This window comes from Anopheles merus, chromosome 3R (genome assembly GCF_017562075.2).
Source record: "Anopheles merus strain MAF chromosome 3R, AmerM5.1, whole genome shotgun sequence".
Taxonomy (NCBI): domain Eukaryota; kingdom Metazoa; phylum Arthropoda; class Insecta; order Diptera; family Culicidae; genus Anopheles; species Anopheles merus.
In genome coordinates this window covers 46,234,261-46,255,487 of record NC_054084.1, presented here as the reverse complement: position 1 = coordinate 46,255,487, position 21,227 = coordinate 46,234,261, and the positions used below count along the sequence as shown (strand labels likewise).

At 46.7% G+C, this 21,227-nt stretch overlaps 1 protein-coding gene across 29 annotated transcripts in view; it reads right to left on the bottom strand.

Moving 5' to 3' along the window:
* Nucleotides 1–19,292, bottom strand: part of LOC121597665 — a 134,848-nt gene extending 115,556 nt beyond the window's left edge. For all 29 annotated transcript variants that reach the window (XM_041923587.1, XM_041923591.1, XM_041923613.1 and 26 more), the window contains exon 1: nt 18,499–19,292. In XM_041923587.1, coding sequence (XP_041779521.1) covers nt 18,499–18,501 — 3 coding nt within the window. In that variant the 5' untranslated portion in view covers nt 18,502–19,292. The remainder of the gene's footprint in view (nt 1–18,498) is intronic.
* Nucleotides 19,293–21,227: the final 1,935 nt, after the last annotated feature.

The following is a 21,227-nucleotide window of genomic DNA, read 5'->3' as shown; positions in this document are numbered from 1 at the left end:
ACGTGAGTGCAATTAGTCCGTTGCGTAGAGCTGTAGAGCTGTCAAACCTAGCGCAACAGGAACGGGCAATGCATGTACGAGTCAAACTCATACGCTCTCATCGACTCGTACTCGGATGCATTCCATAGCTTCAGCTGTCGATCTCTCCGCGCTGGCGTTGCTTACGATTCCTCCCTTAGACAACTATTAAGCTCGATCAAACAAAAACTTCAACCACCAAACAGATGTTCGACAACACCTTCCTCGCTCTTTGGTACCCTCTGCTTGCCCCTCTGCTGCAGCTAATCAGTGTAGAAAAACATACTTTTCCGCTAAATCCGAGTCCATTCGAGAAATGCTCCATCCCTAGCTCTCTACGCACCGATGCTTCCGACGTCTCGGTTATGCTGCAATTCTTCCTCTTCGCGAGATGCACAACCGCGTGTATGTCTTCTCACCTGCAACCTTGATCTCGATTACATGCTCGCGAGCACTGCGGCCTGTGCCAAGTGGCTAAAGAATCTTCATGCAATCATGTGCACCACCTTGCACGGCTCCGGTACGGCCGCCCTTGCTCTGCCACTGCCTAGGATGATCTATTTTTAATGAACTAAAGCACTCTGGTAGGAGTTTATCGGCTGAGACATTTGCAGTGCAGCCATTCTATTGGCCACGCGGTCAGGTTTTTTTGTGCAGTGTTTATTTTCTTCATTTAGCTACCTTTTTCTTACTAGCTGTTCGGCTGCTTGGAACGTGGTTGATGTGAAGCGCAAAATGTTTATGCAATCGTTTGCACCACTTCGCTAGAGAACGTTGTGTTTTTCGCTCTTTTTTCTTTCTTTTTCCCACTCTAGCTTGCTGTGAGTGGAAAGTAAATAAGCGATTTGGCCACAGTGGTAAGATCCGAAGAGCAGACGTGGCGATCACAACGCAAAAAGATCATTGATCTATTTCTTCGATTGCTCCATAATCCTAGTAGATGATGGCACTTTGGCTAGGATCGAATGGCGATTAACAAGAATGCACCGGGGATGGAATCGAATGGTGCTCATTAGGCCGAGATTATTTCCAGTTGAAACAAGAAACCACATCCTTCGGGAAACCACAACTGATGATCGTAAGCAGCGCAGGGAAGCTATGATGATTTATGACTCTTGCTAACGCCTATGTTTTGAAAACATGTAGTGGCCTTCTTTCTGTCATCTTCAAACTAATGGCTGGCAAGAACAGTAACCATTACGAAGAGTCAGAGCAATTACTTACACTACGCCTCCAACTCCAACGTATTTCTAACACAGCTGTACCGTGATAAGTGATGCTTAGGAGCCAAGGCTATTGCACAGTTAATTGGGCTTTTAACATGTACTCGTTTACACAATCCTATTTTCGAAGAAGTTTTAGCTCGTTATCAGCTTACCGATGGTATGGGAGATAGCTCATGCGCTTTTATTTTTCGTAAAGCCCCCATCAAACGTGTTTATTGTCTGTTGCCATCATCGCCCGACCAAGACGGCAACCAAATTCAGCATGCTGGGGTAGCGTGATGAACATGAACATCTTTTTTTTTGTTCTTTCCCATCAAGAGTCTTCATACAAGGACCTGCCCAGAATAGAACAGCAGACACTTGCAAGTCACATACCTTCTATTCAGTTCAAAACACCATACCAGCGCACAACTCTCAGATGTTGCGCAATCAAGAGAAATTTCACAACATTAAAAAAAAGAGTTCTGTTTCGTTGAGCTTTTTTATCGCTCTCCTTTCTTGTACGTTTCTTTTACACAGCACAGCACGGCGGATTGCTACGCGGCTGTAAATATTATCGCTCGCTGGTGGCGGTACCCACCGCTACCCATCGATTTCGAACGGTTTCCGTTCGAAAACGTCAAGGTTTGGATACATAATTCTTCCATATTGGGCAGTGTGCTCGCGGACCACATATGGAGAATGGCAGCTCAGCACAGCATTCGAGCGTCCGCGCATTGCAAACAGCGCTTAAAGAGATAGAGAGAAAAAGACAGACAGAGAGTGAGAGATAGAGAGAGAGAGTGAGAGAGAGAGAGAGAGAGAGTTGTAGGGATGGAGAGAAGGGGTATGGCCGCAGCATGAAACCGATCGTCCAGGCACATAGTGCACAGTAGTAGAAAGGAATGGAAATGACTTGTATGTGTTTGTGTTTGGGAACAGGTACGGAGCAAAAAAAAGGAGGCCGTCAAGAAATTGAGGTAAAACCGTGGTTCAACAACGGCCAAAGAAACGTTCGTTATTCAACACACCTCTTGGGGTTGTCCAATTTCCACCTCTCCTCAGTGGTGCACCATAATTTTATGGGTGAACTATGGCTATGAGATGCTGTTGCCAACGAAGAAGCCGAAAGGTGTATGACGCCAGCAGAACTGGTACCGACTCATACAGCCCGTGCCCATCCGTAAGACGGCCGCCGCTCGTTAGAGCCGAGATTGTCAAAATATCCACCCGGATCGATGGCGATGGCGTAGATTGGACTGGAGGAAAACAAACGCACTGAAGAAATGAAACACTATCGCTATGGGTGTGATCGTGGTTTGATCGAAATTCAGCGCACAATTCGATCGTAATCCATCGCTCAATCATGCGTTCGTCAACGGCCTCAATAGTGCAGCTAATTCAAACCAGCAGGAAAGAAAGGGAGTACTTTCCTGCGTTTCATTTTTCCTCTCTTTTCGCTAGTGTGTGTGTGTAGTGAATTCATAGGCTGGTGATTGATCACGAATCACTATGTGCGATGGTGTCGATCATCGTTTTAATTGAATTCATTGTGCGAGATCATCTTGCGTGATCTTGCTCATTTCACCGCATCTGTTCAACGAATGGATTCCTCCTTTTGCCCCGTACTTCGCGGTGGAATTTCCTTCCATTCTTTCGAGCGCTTCTTTCTCGATTCTCGATCGGATAGTTATCGCACATGAACTTCTCACTTTCTGATCGATCAGACCGGGGTGAATGGCTGCTGATGAATGTGCCGTCATCTCTCACTAAAGCCACACCATCCCAACCCCGCCCGAGCATTGGCTTACCACCCAGCTTGATGTTTGCAGAATCGGCAGAATCAAGATTTGTTCACTTCGATATTACTACACCCGATCTTACCTGTCAAAGAAAAAGAGACGTAGAGAAAGAGAAAGAGAGATGAGAATAAATATAGCAAATCAACGTTAAAAAGTGATACTATTGGCTGTGTTAACCGAGACGACAGATGACGGTATGACAATAGCTCGAAAAGGCGCGATTTAACCTCGTTCGTCTGTTATGAATTGCTCGCAATCCTCGCCAACCTTTTTGTGTGGCGTAGGTGTTGGGTTGGGGGCCTCGGGCACGATCCGGCGACAGTAACTACCACATCAACCCTTGGGGCGCTCCAACACACGCAATCGAAAAATAAAGAAATCACGCCTTTCCAAAACCGAACAGGTCGAGACATCTAGGGAAACTTGCTCCGTACGTCGGCGGATCCAGTCTCACTCATAACACTCGCTCTGATCGACCTTCCTTTCCCGCCTACCTCGAGTCTTGCGGCTCCATTATACATTACGCTAGTCACATTTGGTACGGGCTTGAATCAGCGCCGTAACGGACCCGGACGCGCACAGATGGTGGATGGAATCCAGTTTCCCACTAAGGCGCATGGGTGTGCGTTAGTTACCAGCATCGAGGCGTTACTCTCATTTGCATTTAATAATCTGCACCAACGCTGAGCCCGATGGGGCCGCTTTCTCGATCAGCGGAGCTTGATCTGGCCAGGGTGGTTTGATTTGTAGCGAATTTTGTGCTGGCTTTTTTTTCGTTTCTCCGATACTTTCTCGCGGTAAAGAAATGCTGATAATTCATCCAGCAAAAAAGGCCGTCATGAGTAGTACGATATCGAAATGGAAGAGCCTCTGTTTAGATTGGTCACTTCAAAAGTTTGTTCATTCACAGTGTTATTGCAACATAAAATAGTGTTTTGAACGACGATTGGTAAAGATTTGTATCATTAGCACAGTTTTTACCACAACCAATAACTAAATTGATGACAACGGGGGCTTTTAAAGCTGTTCCAAAAACCAAATCATTTGCTACGGTTGTAGCCATTAGAAAATAGCACAATGATGTATTGTATGCTTATAAGAGATTCCCAGCGATCTCGTCACAGCATCTCGGTTTTCGGAACAGCATGACCTCGCTGCTGCTAGTTCGTCACGTCATTTGCGCAGCCGTCAGAGCCATGGCGGACCGTTGTCAGACAGGGAAGCTTCCACGTCCATGCTGAAGAGTTCATGCTACGTTCAAAGTTCTTGTATAAATACCATCCACGTTATCTAATTAATGCTGACCATTCCCTCAGCAGGAATGCACGTCCAGCTGCCACACACTTCGGCAGCATACTGACGGGGGAACATTTTCGACCAAATACTCAAACAATCGCTATTTCTACAAAGATGCGATCTACTGCTCAACATGCCTAGGAAGTTCAGAAAGGAGAAGCTAATCATTTAAATCGTTACGAGCTAGGTTTATGGGGCTCCCGGGAGTACCGTAGGGATTTGAGAATTTTCTTGATCGCTTCGCTCTGCGGAAATCTACAAGACCGGGCATTTCGTGCACGCGCGCTCCATGGGGTGATGTTATAAAATTCAAATTTTACGACTCAGCTTCTTGTCGAGAATAAGCTATTCAGGCTCGTGGTCGTCCGAGGTGCAGTATCGCAGCTCAACAGTATGGTGGAAAGAATAATGTGGCCGTTTTTTTTCTAATTTGTTGCGGTACAGATAGCAGTGGTGCTTATGTTTCAACACTGTTCTAGCCCGAATTAATTTATATTAACGTTTTTTATCGCTCTTTTCTTTACACACACCAGTAGAGCTAATCGGTCGATATATTGTTTCCCTTCCTCGTTTGCTCGCGATAATTGGGTTGCCCTTTTTCTAATCAACAGATTGATGTTTCCAATCCAATCGGGGTTTGCTTTAGTGTGAATGCTACCGCTACCGAACCCATCCCATCACAAAAGGGCTTAAAGGTCATGAATGGCGAACCAACAAACCCATCCCCTCCTTAGCTCTCGTATTCGAACGAACGGTAAAAATCTGTCCGCTATTATGTTGGCTGCCCGTGAACGAAAGCCCTTCTCAGCCGAGGCTTGACCGATGCCGGTCTTGCGATCGACGCTCACGAAGTGTTGCTGTTCACTTGACTGCACGTACGGCACGGTTAGGTAGAGAAGCGAAGCAAGAAAAAAACAACAACAACATTTTGATCATGTACTTAGGCTTTTCTAAAAATGTTCCGCACACCAGCGCGGTGTGATCAATTCCATCGAGGCCTTACTAAAAAAAATACACGATGGAATGTACTGAGGAGCCAGAAGGGAACGAGAGCCTCACGATGAAGTTAAGCCACAACAGCAAGCCACAGCAACAAAAACTAAAACTTGTTCTTTAGCTTCGAACGAGCTCAAGTATCTTTGCACGACTATTAACATAACTGTTTTTAAGCAGCGTCAGACGAAAAGACTAAGTAGAAACGGTTACAAAAAAAAACAAATGGAAAGGGAAGCAAAAACCTTCCCCAGCGATCGGCCGGTGTGCGATGCACATGGGTAGGAAGAAAGCTCGTAATGCGTCCTAATCTGTTTGAGACTGTGCTGCGAAGCTGCGGTAATCGAACACATTGAATTCTCCGAATGATTCAGGTGGCGTACGGTCGGGAGCAAAAAACAAAACAAAAAACAAAATTGGGAAGATATAGTTTAGTGTAACCATATCAATGTTTGGGGTAAATGGAATTAAAATTGAAAAGAAAACCTCCAACATACTTTCATTGAGACAACAAACCAACAGCGTAAAAAAATGCTTTTCTCCCGTTTATTTCTCTGTTGCTCTTGCACAGTTCACCTGATGCTTGCTTTGGTCAGTTATGTAGTCAGTAGAAAAGGCGCAGCGCAGCATCGCAGAAACTTTTCCTAGACGATTCGAACTATGTGAAACCTGAGCCATGGTGGCATGTACAGCGCTGCTCAACAGCTTCAAGCCTTCGGTCTTACTTTGGTAGCTAATTGATCGTGAAAATGTTATCACGTGAATATCCAGTCTTTGCAGTGAACGTTTTGTTAGGACACGCACACACAAACACATGTTGGAAGTGCCTGCGTTGTTCTGTTGTGCAAGTGCAGCCGTTTATCGAATGCAATCGACCATTCAAGGGTGCAGGCAGTGACTGTGGAACAACACTTCTGAACGCACCGTCAAAGTGGCTCTGAGCAATCGATATCAATTCTTCGATATCATCAGAATCGAATGGACTGAATGAAGGAAACAAGTATTGGGATAGATACTCAGTTGTTCCGTTTTCGTTTCTCGAAACCTGTTTAATAGTATTATACTTATTTATCGTACTAATAGTTTCCCACTTAATGAAAACACATGCTTCATCTCCAAGCATGTGGTAAAGATCAGTCACGTTACCAGCACACCTTTGGTTCCGATGCAAATGCAGGCATCATGGGTTAATCGCATAATACTTTCGAAGAAACATGCACAGCACCAAGGTAGCTTACCACATCGCCGGTACTGAGGTAGTGTGCCCTTAGCGCCCATCGAAGTGATTTATGTTACCTTATCATGTCCTTTATGCGGCGTCACGCACACCTCCATGTGAAGGGCGTGTGCAAACGCATTTTCGCTGTTGTGACAATCTAAAACAAACACCACACAGCACACAGCAAGCAGTCACGCTGTCCTGCCCGATGCACGCCACCAAGACCACCTTCATCGACACCAAATTCTGCCCCGTACCGATGCAACCAGGCTCGCAAATAACAGTTTGCGTTGATTATGTCCTACAAATAACTGTTAATACAGGCCAGCGCCATCGCCTAAAAATGCGCACGCCATGCGCAGCGAAACTAGCTCCACGGGCTGCATTCGCGGCTGGGATTGGTATTCGTTCTGCACGAGAGTAGCACACTCTCGGTATTTCCCCTCCCCCTCTGGCCGTACCAGCCCTGGGTGCCGCAGGTGGTGAATACCGTTAGATGCGTTTAAGTCATCCACCCATCCGGCCTGTCATCCGGGGCTCTGTTACGGCGAAGGAAGTTGGCTCGCGTTATCTGCCATCTTGTGGCTGGTAGGCGCTGCTACTCATGCATGCACGCACCCGGCGATAAACCTGTTGCATAATGAATTTAATTGATTCGAAGCGGTGCGTACCTAAGTCGATTAAGTTTGCTGAAAAAGGAGACGCTTACGCCTCAGGTACTTACAGTGTGTATATGTGTGTGTTGGTGTGTGCTGATGCTAGTGTTTACCCAAGTAGTAAGTGTAACTATGGCAGTGCAGAGTGAGAGCGGCTCGTGTGCGAGTGTGCTGAAGTAGGTCGTGACCTTTTTTTTATTCACTGATCTGCTCACACACTTGGGATGTACGGATTTTTTTTATTTTTTCTCCTTCGACAAACAACACTGCGCGAGAAATGTTGCAGAGAGAAGGCGCCATTTTACTTCATCAGCGGTGGCAGCGATGGACCGTGAGATAGGGTAAGAGTGACTCAGGAAGTATGGGAATGACGGACCTCCTAGTATCAAGGGAGGCGTATTTTTATTTTGCCGATGGGTAAACAATAAACCTTCCGGACCATTTTGACTTCCTTTCAATGGGTTCAATGCTGCCGTTGTGTTTACATTCGAATGGAAATACCGTTGCAGTGCTTGAGAGTCATGTAATGATGGCGTGTCGTTATTTTTGCAGCATCTCCTTAGTTGGTTGGATCCATGTGTTTTGAAAACAGCCTGTGCGAATTTCTTCAAATACATGAGTAGTGGTATTATTTCACTTCAAGCACTGCTAAAGGATCAAGCACTGCTAAAGGAGCTTCATGCTCCCAACCACATACCGATGACCTGCAAACTAGCCCTCAGTCATCATGAGGCTGTCGAGCAAGAGTAAAAGCAAATTCTTGTTCTAAGCACGTTGCCTCTTCTGAATCTTCGCTTTGGTTGTTGAACACTCATCTAGCGACTACGATAACCATGCCTGGGAACGATTAGAAGCTAGAGCTGATGGTACAATGTATCGGAAAGAAAAGCACATTTCTCAGCATCTTAAAAGATACCAACCAACAGTGAGGCGCTGGTACGACCATAAATAAGCAACCGAACCGCTGCGTAATGGTGCTTCCAAAAACGAGAGCATCAATCAATGCCCGATGGTTTGCCGGGCGTCCCCTTTTCGAGTTCGGACACACACACTCTCGAAACGGCTTCGAACGAACGTGAGTGTGACAGGGCACGGAAATCCGTGTCCGGTTGCATGCATACAGAAGCTACCAGCTCTGACAACCAATTAGCCAGCTGAGCTGATGATGATTATGGACGCTCCAGAACGCGAGTGGACTCGTATAATACAATCACAATGAAGCCCTATCACTCAACGTTTTATTCCTCCGCCGGAGCTATTGCATGTGTTACGCGGCGGAGACAAGAGTCGATCGTGAAGTGCGTGATCGAGGTCGTCCCGAAGTCCAAAGACGTTTGAGTTTGGCTTTCGGATTGAGGTGGCCCCAACAGTGCGTCGCTGTTGAAGGCGCTGCAGTCGACAGCGATGACGATGATGACGGCTATAATGAACATAACGATCACGCTGGACACTACAACATCTTCGCCAGCAAGGCCGGTTGCCGGTTCGTGGCTCAAGAGCTGCGGTCTAGCCCGAACCGACCGAAGCAGCTTGCTTGCGAGAGTGAATGTGAAGTAACGGCCGCATAAGTAGAAGTCACGTTCAGAACGTTCTGAATGATTTCTCCCTCGTTTTGAACGCCAGTTCCTCGACCTCCGATCGCTTTCGGATGTGCGTGGATGAGCGAAGGTGCGTGGATACAGGTGGATAAGGAAGACCGAGAACGATAGTTATAATTTCATCATGACCCTAATAGGAGCAAGATTGCGCGTCTATCATCCAGCGCTGCCAGCACAGGCGGGTGAGTCGATAATGGACATGGGGATGTCTTAAAGTTGTCTTTACTGTCAACCAATCACTAAAACAATTCGTAATTACTCCGATTGTTGGTTTGATGTATACTGCTCGGCCGTTGGAACAGACTTTTTCTATTCTTCTTTTTGAAGAATCATCTCTCCAACGCGCGGCTAGCGTAGAGACAGTGCTAAACTGGGCAACGGCGGTCGACCTGCTGCTTCCAGCAAATGTACTTGTCATCGCTGTCAGACGGAAAACGACTTGGTTGAATTGAATTGCCATCTTCAAGATAGTTGATAGAAGAGTGCGGTGAGTTTCGCTCATTAGTGAAACCAAACTAACCTCCAGCAGTCACCATTCGGACGTTGTAGACTCTTTAATAATGTTGTTGACGATTTTCCCTCCTGCCAATCGGCATTGTTTTACGCCTGTACTACAAAATGTGATGCTACGAGCCATCGTGTACTCCACTTTTGCGATTCCACCGTCCACCTTTTCTGTATTGTTGTGCCGAAATCTCTTCTGGTCGAAATCGTCTACACGTCGATCGTCGACAATTAATTGGAAAAGGTACAGACGTCACAATCCATCATTCGGCAACAACGTAACACTTGCGCCCGGTGTGCCTTAACACACACGCACACACTCACAGATACAGCACATTAAATTAAAACCACAGTTTTTCTCCGTTTTGAGTGAGCTGAAACAGCTCAAAATGGACTCGATAAGCTTTCCGCATACATGTTGCCCCGTCCAGAACAGTTCTTCCTACGCTCTTCCGGCTGCTTAATAAGATCATCGATCATGACGATTAACGATCGTTAGCGGGCGTTTAGCTGGCGTCATTAGAGTAACGGCAGCCGATAGAGTGTGTGCCGTTCTAGCCTAGCTAAGTGGTTCGGCTTCAATAATGAATCGATCGGTGACGTTGATCGAGAAGCTGGAGCTCGTTGTGGGCGCAATGCAATCGGAATACAGCAATGCCAAAGTCGCACAAACATATCAAATGACAATTTCATTAAAGACGTCCATCAACTGAACGACCTTCAGCGATAGGATTGTCGCTCGGTCTGGAAGGAGCACCGCGCGGTGTGTCGGCCATGTCAGCCGCCGGCCAGTGAAGCTTGGGCCAACAATAAACGAAGAGAACTTTCGTCACACACACATACATACACACAACTACATGAGACCCCAAAATGGACTCAAATGTTGGGCCGGTGTGAAAGGAGGCAAGGAAGGGCTCTAAAGTTAATTAGAGGAAGACTAAAGGGAGAAACCCGCTCTCTTGTATAGCCAACCAACATCCGCATCCAATTCCAAGATTCCAAGGGAAATCTTTTTTTTCATGTGCAGGGGAGTTGAAACCCTTGCGGCAAAATTCGTGTATACGATGAAGATTCGGTAGGTGAGTTAAAAATCCACTGTTCGTTATGCTATGCATTCGACGAACTTGTGTACCGTGTAATGCAAGCATGTAATTAACCAAACGTACCAAACGTTCGTTCTGCAGTGTATAAAAGGAAGCGAGTGAAGAAAATGCTCCCAAAAAAGTATATTGCATTGGCGTTTCGGTGTGGCGTTTGTTACAAGCGGAGGAAGAACTTTAAAACGCATTAAGACGCATTGCGCTTGATGATGCACACTGGTCGTTGACTTGGCTTTTTCTTGATATGGATGTTTGTGTCGGATATCGGGCGATTGCGGTTTGCGTGTGCATGATGTATCGTTGTTGTGTGTGCCATGTTTTTCAGGAACGTCTACATTACCCCAAAAGCGGCGGGTTGCATCAATCATGTGATGGTTTTCATCGCACAACAAAATGAGAAATCATGCACCGCTTGGCCCGCTGGTATGTGTGTCATTTTGCGGCTCCGGTTGGTAATTTTATTAACCGCTTTTCAATCATCCAGACAACCAAGCACGACTGCCAAGCAGCAGAAATGGTACCACTCCCGTGAACCGTCCCAAAGGATGGATCCATAATTCATCAATATTCTAAGTAAAATAAATGGAAACCTGCTTCTGGCGGCCTGCCGGTGGTATGCGATGCTATCGGGAATGGATCGCTCGTATGATCTTTGCCATATTCTCACTGCCATCTCGTGTGTCGGCTCAACTGATCGGTTCTTGCCTGGTAGGGAATATAATCCAGCGTTTAAGTGGCACAAGCGCGGATCTTCTGGACATAGGATCGAGCCATGGCAGCGTGCGTGTGCGCTGTGGTAAAGTGCAAATGAACGCCCATTTACCGACAAATGTGCAGCGATTATGAGTTATAAGCTGTGGATTCGCGCCATTTACATCGCAAGCCCGTACCGCACATCTTCCCATCTCAGCTCGCAAGAAGCGCACGAGTATGTATGTATGTCCGGGTGTGTGTGTGTCTGTGTGTATCTGTCCATGCCTGAAGAAGGCGCCTTGCGGTTGCCATTTGACGGATCGGTAAATAATAGCTCGAAAGCAAAATTGATGCTCCGTGCCCTGGCACATTGTAGGATGTACTGCAGCCTCTACGACCACGTACTGATGTGAGCAGGACGCAGATGAATCAACTGTTTGCCTTGCACACATTTGCCTAAGTCGTTTGGTTGGGTGGCTTGAGTAAAATGATGTAAAGTGCATCTTAGAGGCGCCTGCCGGCAAACGCTTCGTCATAGTCTAGCCACCACCATCTAGCCGCCGGTCCGGTTGACCGTATCGGTAAGTATCACTTATTCATCGCCCATTTGCGCTGCCGCCGCGCTGCAAGTGCAAATCACATTCAACTGAAGCTAAACCACAGCTCTTTTTAACGCACACTGGTAGGATTTGCCTTCAAATGTCGTATCGTTCATCAAGCAGCGCTACCTGTACTGGGAGGGGTAATTGCGATCATATAAAATAGATCATACCAGCGCCGGTTTAGATGTGTTGAATCCATTCCATTGCCAGGGTTTTAGCTCGCCGAGAACAATTATATGCTTATGGAATATACATCCCCATTGTATTACTTTTAACATTTGGCCTAAGCACACAAACACGAACTACATTAAACGAATTATTCATCCAAGGATATACGACAAAATGATAATTCCTACCGCTCACGGACGTGGTCAGTCCCTCGCCAGCGCGTTTACTGTCGACTTTCGAAACCAAAAAGCAGAAAAGAACATAGGCCATTTTTAAGCCGCTAGTGAAGGGGACAGTTAAGATTGCCTTGAATAAAATCGACCGGATTCGAGCGCACCTAAACGATCGTACCACCCGGGGTACGTGGCATCGGAATCCGTCCAACACCTTGAAGATCGATTGCACCGCATAAACCGGGAACGACCACTTTTACTCTCGCAACTGCTGCAGCTAATCAAACACTGCCACGACCAACCTAAAACAAACGCTAAACCGCAAACGCAACGAGCAGAAACTGATGCAAAACTGACATTGATGGGCGAATGCAGCAGCAGCAAAGCGCATCGCGTCGGGTGTCGAGGGCGTGGGTGACTGCGGTACGGCACATATTTGCACTCCAAACTCCAATGCCGCACCACACCGTGCACCGGTACAGCTCGACACTCACAGAAGCGCGTGCGATCGACAAGCTGCACGGGGATGACCTCATTCTGCGTAATAGGCCTACTTTGTTCACTGTACTGCACTCGCACGCATGCATCTCTCTCGCGGATGGATTGGGATGGTTGCGCAAAACGCTCGACCGGAGGCTTCTCTAACCACCACTCGTGGTAATGAAAATCTAAGTCAATGCTAATGAAAACCGGCCAACCCACGACCCACAACAGACAGCTGCTTCTGCAAACACGGTACTCAAAGTAGTCAAAATCATTCACAAACTGCATGCCAATCGCTCGCACGTTCTTGGATGCGCACAGCTTGCGTTCCTATGGTAAGAAAGTTTTGCATTTTTCGTCAGCGTGTCGTCGCACTGCGTTCAATGTGCTTTGGATAAAGGATTTGACCTCTGGCGGTGATGAAACAAGTTTACAGGCGGGCATACAGTCCCGGGTTTGTCGTTTGTATGGTGTTGCTGTGAGTGTGTGTGATCCCAGCGAACAAGATATCATGGCCAAGGCGCCGGGCATGTTTTTTCGCCCCGAAGGCATCAAAAGTTGTATTGAATTGACGATAATGACGATGCCCCTCTCTTGGATCGATCGTTCGATCGATTGGATGGAGTCGATTATCGAGCGAGAACATGAAACAGCCACTCGGTGAAGGACTAAGGGACTGCGCGAAGGGAACGGAAGCGGGCCGGGGGTAAACGCAATTGCGATCAGAACCATTTACATACGCCCAGAAGGGGGCTCACCCATTCACCGTTCCCTGTAAAAGGCGAAAACGGACGAACCCGTATTGAAGGTGACTGTTCAGCATCTGCATCTTTAAATCGGCAATAAATTAGTCTAGGCTCGGTGATTATCACTCTGCCGTGTAGCGCCTGTTTTCATGTGCATTTTTGTGTGTGTGTGTGTGTGTGTGTGTGTGTGTGTGTGTGGTGTGTGTGTGTGTGTGTGTGTGTGTGTGGTGTGTGTGGTGTGTGTGTGTGTGTGTGTGTGTGTGTGTGTGTGTGTGTGTGTGTGTGTGTGTGTGTGTGGTTTCATTGCACTGCGCAATGAAAAAACAACTTACACCAACGCTCAATGAAAAAAGGGGATATCGAATGCAACCGCTAAACCACACATGCGTGGTGGTTGCATTCTGGCAGCTCGCCATGCATACTCCGCGGCCCTGGTGTGTGGCCATGCGGCCTGTTATCATTCTGTCTGCCCCGCAGCGAATGCATCTATCGCTGCGCCCTGCAACTTAAGCACCTCCTGCTGGTTTTTGTTTGCGACCTGCACCGCCCAACAAAACAGCCGCTGGCTGCCCGTATCGGTAGGCAGCGTGAGTTTTACACGGCTGGATGAAAATACGGAGGTTCGTCACCTGGGCGGCATTCAAATCCGATGACATCTTTTGTGTTGACCGGGGTGCGAACTGCCGTAATGAAGAAGCCCCGCTACTCAGGATGTCAACCGGTTTTTCGGAATGATTCTGTTGAACCCGCTGCAACTCGCTGAGAGTTCGTTCGGGATCTCGTTCGCTAAACGTTCGCTAAACAGCCACGTCGGTCGATCCCGGCTGAATCGATCGGTGCGGTGATGTCACCAGGGTATGATAATCTGGTTTCTGCACACGTTGTTCTTCACTTTTCTGCCTGTATTGTGGTGGGTTTCTTCTTCTCTGCTTTCCAATTCAGCTTCCTCCTGGGTCAGCGGCCCGTGTTCAGGCGTAATTTTGCTGAACGGCAAAAGACAATTAGCGTTGGAGCTTCCGGAGGAAACCCGCCATCGCTGTAGCCCGCTGTCATGGCGCTGAAGGCCGAACCGGACACATGACGGTATCTTAGTGCCACCTACTCAAGACACGCACACAGCCCAGCGGCATGTTCAAGTTCTGTGCGGTTTGGTGTTGACTTGCCACGTCATAAGCCTTTGGTGAGTGTGCTCCACCGTTGGACCGTACGAAACCGCCCAAATCGGGCAAACTGGTAGCGTGCGGTAAGGTTTGCAACAAACAACACTAAAGTACCCCGCACACAATCCAAGGCCGTTCGGTTTACCGTGCGCGATCGATCGACTTTTTGCAGCCACGCGCTGCGCACCTTTTTACCGAACGGCTTCATACGCCCGTAACGCCTACCTTAGTGACATTTAAAGCGAGCGGCTGCCGTAAGCCGCCTGCGACATTTTGGACTAAATCCGTTTGGACACTTTTTGTGCGCTGCTATATTGCGCTTCCAGCACGCTCCGGTTGGCTGACTTTCGAAGGTGACGTTCTGCTTGTTTTGTTTTCGTGAATGCACTTTGAAGACATTTATATTTATCCATTTTTTGCCTTCCTATAATTTTCTTCCGACCCTCAAGTGGCTAGAGAAGTGGTTGACTTTTGCAAAACGCCAAATTCCACCTCATACTGCGACCGTGGGTTTGCGCAGCGAACGGAGGAAGAACAGTCGAATGCGCCAACCAAACAACAAACCACCAAACCACTAGCGTACCAGTGCAAAAGCGCAAACTTCTCCAAAAAGGAGACCCGTTTCACAAATTTTGCTTCTGACATTTCCAGCTGCGCTGCGATGTTTTGGGGCAATTTTCGAAACGTGTCTCGACCAAATTCGCAACCGGTTTTGTGGTCGCTTAATTTCGAAAAGCCAGACAACAGGATGCTGGAAAGGGAAATGTGTTGTGCTCTCTCTCTCCTTCGCTTATTTCTTTCATTCCGCGGTTAAACAAAATCAATTATGGCCTTGGTTAAATTTAGCCCCGTCCGACGAAAGTTATGGGCAAACCTGTACGCTAAATCATATTTTGATTTGGTTCGTTTTATTCACGCTGAGTCTAGATGAAGACATTCTTTGCGCGTTCTATCGGTGTGCCCCTGAAACTTGTTGCTTTTAGGTGCTCTTTGCTCATTCAAAATTTAAATTTCATTGGATCATAACTTTTAAAAAATCAAACCATTTCCAAAAAGTTCACAACTGATTTAGGTGCCTGAAAAAATGCTTCTACATGCAGGTGGAATGTTGATGACCTCCTAGTTTCCGTCCCCATCTCATCGGCATCCTATCTCGTAGGGCAAACAATTAATGTAAAGAAGACAAAAAGATACTACTCGATAATTGTAGATAATTGACGCTACCAGGTGTGTGTGTGTGTGTTCCTGGCCTGTTCCATTGCCAGCCACGGTGTGTCATTACTGCAACACTGCACGACAAATCTTCTGCAGTTTAAGTTACTGTACCCCCCACACGAGCACAGCTAGGCTGTTCTAGCGCAAAGCGCGGTTGAAATTTAACACCGACCACCAAAGGCAGCGCGCCACCAGGTCGTTGGCAGCAGTTGAAACGTTGATAGTTTAATTAGCGAATAACGAATTAGCCAAACCGTGGCGCACTACACGGTAGGAAGCTGCTGCTTTTTATTCTTCATTTATTTGTATTCCATCCACAGACACAGACTGTTGCTGTTGCTGCGAAAGCTTCCGAGTGCACTTAAGAACTAATTGCGATACGATTACAATTAACTTCGTACCCAGTACTACCTCGGTGCCGTCTGTGGATCTCATTTGAAAAGCGAAAAAGTCCTCCCAGTTCGTCACCCGATTGCAAAGGTGATAATTTGTATCAAGGAATGCAAAGGGCCTTTTGCTGCGCGTTCCGAAGGAGCCCTTTGTTCCTTAAAGGCAAAGAGGGGTTATTAAATCGAGACCGCCAACATGCAGCCGGCAGTTGGTTGATATCTTGATTTTACTACATCTTTCTCGCTATTTATACATCATTGAAGCGCAAAAGCTTGTCATAATTATTGCGGCTATTGGCAACACATTGTCCCCATGGCTGGGATGAGATGTGGTCGATTTAAAAATGTACCTTCCCAAGCGATAACTTCCTTCTTGGCAGGATAAGAACATTTTGCGTTGATGGGGATGGGAACAATATGTTCACAACGCCCTTATAATTGTTCATGTACTGCTGGTCCGCTGTTGTGCTGAGTTGTGCTATCGGTCTGACCCTGAGGCCAAACATTACAACAATGTTTCCAATTTGCTAGAACTGTGCACTACGCCGACAACACCATGCTACACAAAAAGGAGTGCTGAAGATGTTTGCCGCACGTTCCATGACGAGGAGCAAAAATTGCTCAGCCACTGCTACACTTTGCCCGGCTTGCAGTCCGTCAGCAGCGTCCCGCGCCCAGCCGTGCGAGCATCGAACGAGTGGCAAAAGGCACACAGAACATGCAGAGACAACCGGGACTGCCCCTTTTAACACCGATATGTCTCGGGCTTGGAAATGGCGATGCTGCTGCACACACTCGGATGCTCGAATGCCCATGATGGTGGTGCTGCCCGCTGGAATGCGCGAAATGGCACGGATCAGACACAACCGGTCACGTCAGTACACCACTGATAGCTGTCCATCTGTCCATTCGTCAGCCGTCTATAGTCACCGCCCGTAGGCTCGCTCGGCCCAGGGTAAGCTACCGATGTGTATTGACAACTGACGTTCACTACATTTGCCACCATCGTATGGCAAGGCGAAGGATCGGCCGTCTAGAGCAAAACCCTTTCGGAAAGCTCACTGTGTTTTTTTCTAGACTTTTTGTTCCGTCCGTTCTGCACGCTGCCTGGGTGTAGGAAGGGACACTCTGAGGGCCCGCAAGAATTAATAGATGTCGATTATGTTGCACCGGCCAGTGGCAGACCGCATTGAATCGAAGCAGAAGATCAAATTAAGATAGTGAGCCGGGTGAGCGTTACTGTATCGAGACTCGTCGAACGAGGCACCTAGATTTGTGCGAGCGCATCACCGACTCTCGCAAGTGTTTCACATTGCACTTGGACGATACCACCTGACACGGGAAGCATCAATCTGGTGGTCACTTTTTTCTGCTTCGAGTTGTGCATACCGCCAGACACCACAGCTCGTCTAAGCGTCGAAACCACTCGAATGTAACGGAGAAAGTATACAAATCCTCCCGTAAAGTCTGTTGCCGTTTGCTCGCAGACTGTTTGCCAGGTTTGTTGGCGATGAGTGAGAGTTGGAATTTATATTTTCGTGATCGTCTTTTTTTTCGCTTGCCACCGCTGCTGCCTTACTTTTTTGTTCCTCTCTGTCTCTGCCGAACAGAAGCCAATCTTCACCGTCGACGCTATGTAGGTTAGCGTTTGAGCGTAATTTTCGGAATTACACGCCACTACACGGATGATGATGCGGATGGTTTCTTATGCTTTCTAATGCTGAATATTAATGCACTACCGATGGCCTCCGATGGCTTTGTTCGGGCGCCTTTGGCACACTGAACGAGTGGAACAATTGCATAGCAATGCAGTGCAATAATTTGAAACACAACGAAATTCGTAACAGCACGAGTTTGGAGGAAAATGATGGATTTAAAGCATCATTGCTATTTGTTTTAACAAGCTACGGAGCAAGCAGACATCTTCGAGGGTTGAAAAATTAGAGCAAGTGCTACTAGGTCTTGTGACATTCATTTTCGATGTCAAACAACATAAATGTTTTACAGTTTACATATATTTTTGCAAGAACTTCCAAAACCATGACTTAAATCGCTTTATCGTTGAAAAAAATAGTATTTTTTACCATAAACTTGTGCAATTTGCTGACATAAATTATAAATATCGACATAGTTTTGGATATTCGCTTTGAATATGCATAATTGTTAACATTTCCTACTTTCCCTAATGTAATGACTCACATTTTTTGCCTTGCTTTGCTTGTACCTTTCGGAAACCACATTAAAAACTGATTAACACTGTTGGACAATTCTTCGTCTTCAAAGGAAAAGATTGTTCATCATAATTTTGCAGCCATTTTTAACAACTGCCACGCAAAAAAAAAAAGATACTGCAGATGAGCCGAACACAGATTGAGCCACCATTTTCTGCTGTGTGTGCTTTGTGCTCCGCTTTTTGCCTTTTTGATACGATTGTTTGTCTGACGGAGAAACTCCTCTCGCGATCTTGCGATTACTTACCATTTTTCACCATGGCTGCTTGTTGCCGTCAACGAAGGCAACCGGAAAGGAGAAGATTCGGTTTGATTCGTTGCTCCTCTGGTCACGAAACGATTTACCGCGGTTGCTCAACAGTCAGCAGCGATATTGTATCCACAGTAAAACGGCACAGTATCCGCAAAAGCAATCCGATCGATCGACAGCGATATGTTCCAACTTTCCAATACGGCACCGCAGCGCTTTCGAGCTGTTTTAACCCAATCGCTAACGCTTTACTATCAACCTGCGTTAAAGCGCTATATCGCTCGCGCCACTTTGACACTAAGCTTCACTTGCTGTTTTATTCAGAATCGTGCACCTTTGCTGCACTGGATTGTAACGAGCACAGACAAAAATCTTTTCCTTTCGCTTTATCTAAACACCGCAACACGGTGAAGAAAATACACTGTTTTGTAAGATTCTAAGAAATCTCGCACCAATTTTATTTTCACCGCGAACAGGCTTTAAAAAAATCACTCTTATTACACTTTCAACACGATTCACAGCTTGATCATATACTTTCGTACAGCATCAAATCTCGCGCACACCTTTGCACTTTGTGTCGGTTTGCTTACAGCCAAATGTTGCTCACTGTTTTCCACACCCTGTCCAAGGGAGCTTCCAACTCTGGCCAACTTGGTGCTCTTGCTCTGCCCAAGGCTCTGCAGCGCTTTGCTTTTTTTCTTCCTTTTTTTACTTTACGGCCACTCCACTACAAACTAGAGGGAAACACTTCCAGTTCACTCCAAGTCTCAAGCAAGACTGATCTCGTGGTTTTCTCGTGCTCGGCCACTTCGCTACCGATGCGTGGCGTCGATCAAGAGAGTGCGTCCAAAAAGGTCGTCGACGAACCGGTGATGTGGGAGTTTGCTCGCGTGCTGTAGAGCTGCAAGCTTAAAGGAAGCTTAGCAACGGGAGAGTTGGTTGCTTGCGTTAGTTGCGTGTCTTGGATTTATATCCCAAGAAAGAGAGTGAGAAATTGAGAGCAGGAGAGTAAAAACGATGTTTCGTCGATCGATCGGTGTGAGACTCGTCCCACAGCTTGACCGTGAATATGTGTGCCGCTGGTGTAACTCATGCTCTTTGTAGGTGGAGACGTTCATGCAAGATTTTCCCGCCCTGAAGATTGAGGAGCTTGCGAGAGGCTTGATTCAGGAGAGAACTAACAACATCAACTGTTGCTGGACAATACTCGCGATCGTTCAAATTCCAAGTGGGAGTTGCAAACGGTTTAGCAGCGCATAGTTGTGGGTCGATCTTAAGGTCAATCATCTTTCATTTGCTACTTTTTTGAATGTTGCTCTTTACTGGAGGCTGTGCATAATTTCATACGTTGTGAAATTGCCTTTATGAAATGCAGCAATGCTTAGACCTTTTAAGTTATAGTTTAACAACTCTAGGGTATTGATTTATGTTAAAATTTACTTTTATACTTTTATACTTTTATGAAAAATGCACTCTGATTATTCTTTTTTCTTATGAATCGTAATCTGAACTGTGCAGAATATTTAAACCAACATTTGAAGAATTTTGTAATTTTCATTTCGTGTTTCTTTACCCATTGATACAGTATGCTTCAGATCAGTTCAACCGATGACATCATTTTAGTAGGTGCATATACAAGACGCTGGTTTCCCCCCGAAGTTTGAATTTCACCAAGATGTGCTCTCACAACCAACGCAAATTAGCAAGAGGTTCATTCGTGCTGCAAGAGAGTGAGTGACGCCCGCAGTCGGTCGCATGCGACTTTCTCTCTTTATCCGGCAAACTACGTGGTTGATCGTTGAAGCAAATCATCGCAACGAACGTTCCATGGAAACGCACAACCGGTGTGTGCCGTTGAATGAAGCGCTAAAGGAAAGACATCAACGCCACATAACGCGAGGAACCTGACGTGCGGCTCGATACACCGGAAAGGGTCAATTGCATTATTTGTCAGCAATGCAAGCCGACAAGCATTAGGGTCTGGGAATTGACCGGAAAAGAATTGGGATTTAACGCACCTTTCTTCGACTGCCGCCGCTGCCTCACAGTACCTAAAGGGTGTGAAGCCGGGCCAGCTCTACCTGCCATGGTACGAGACGCATCACAAGAAAAAGGGCAACACAAAATGAACCTGCGAACCTGCGGCATAGCACAGGTCTCGATCGAACACGCAATCGATGCGATCATATCTCCCAACCACGAACGAACCGAAACGAAACGCATACAACAAAGGCGTCGTTTGGTGCAATGTTTGTTTGTTGGCAAACATTGGTCCGCATTTTGAGGAAAACTACAACAGTATCCTCGATGCTCGTCGAGGCTCTTTCGAGAATTGCCGGTTTTGTCGATGCTCTTGGGAGGATTGCCGGTTTCGGAGGTCTGATAATGGCTTCTTAAAACTTCTCTTCAGGTTTCGTTGTCATTTTTTTCGTCTCGCTCGTTCGTGCCGTGCACCATCTACGCCTGTGAAATTTTGATCGTTCGCATAGTAATATTATGCTTAAGGCTCTTCTTCTTCTAAAGCCTTAAATTTAAGGTTCATAAATACACACACCAACAGCCAAAACCATCCTTGACATTGGTACGATGTGCGGTGCATAAAGACAGACACCCGGCAGACGGCGTCAAAGTCGGGATGAAGACAACCACAGGAAATGGACGATTCAGCGGCACAGAGCATGCCCCGCATTGTCTCGCATTATGGGGCCGCTTGTTGCAACACAAAC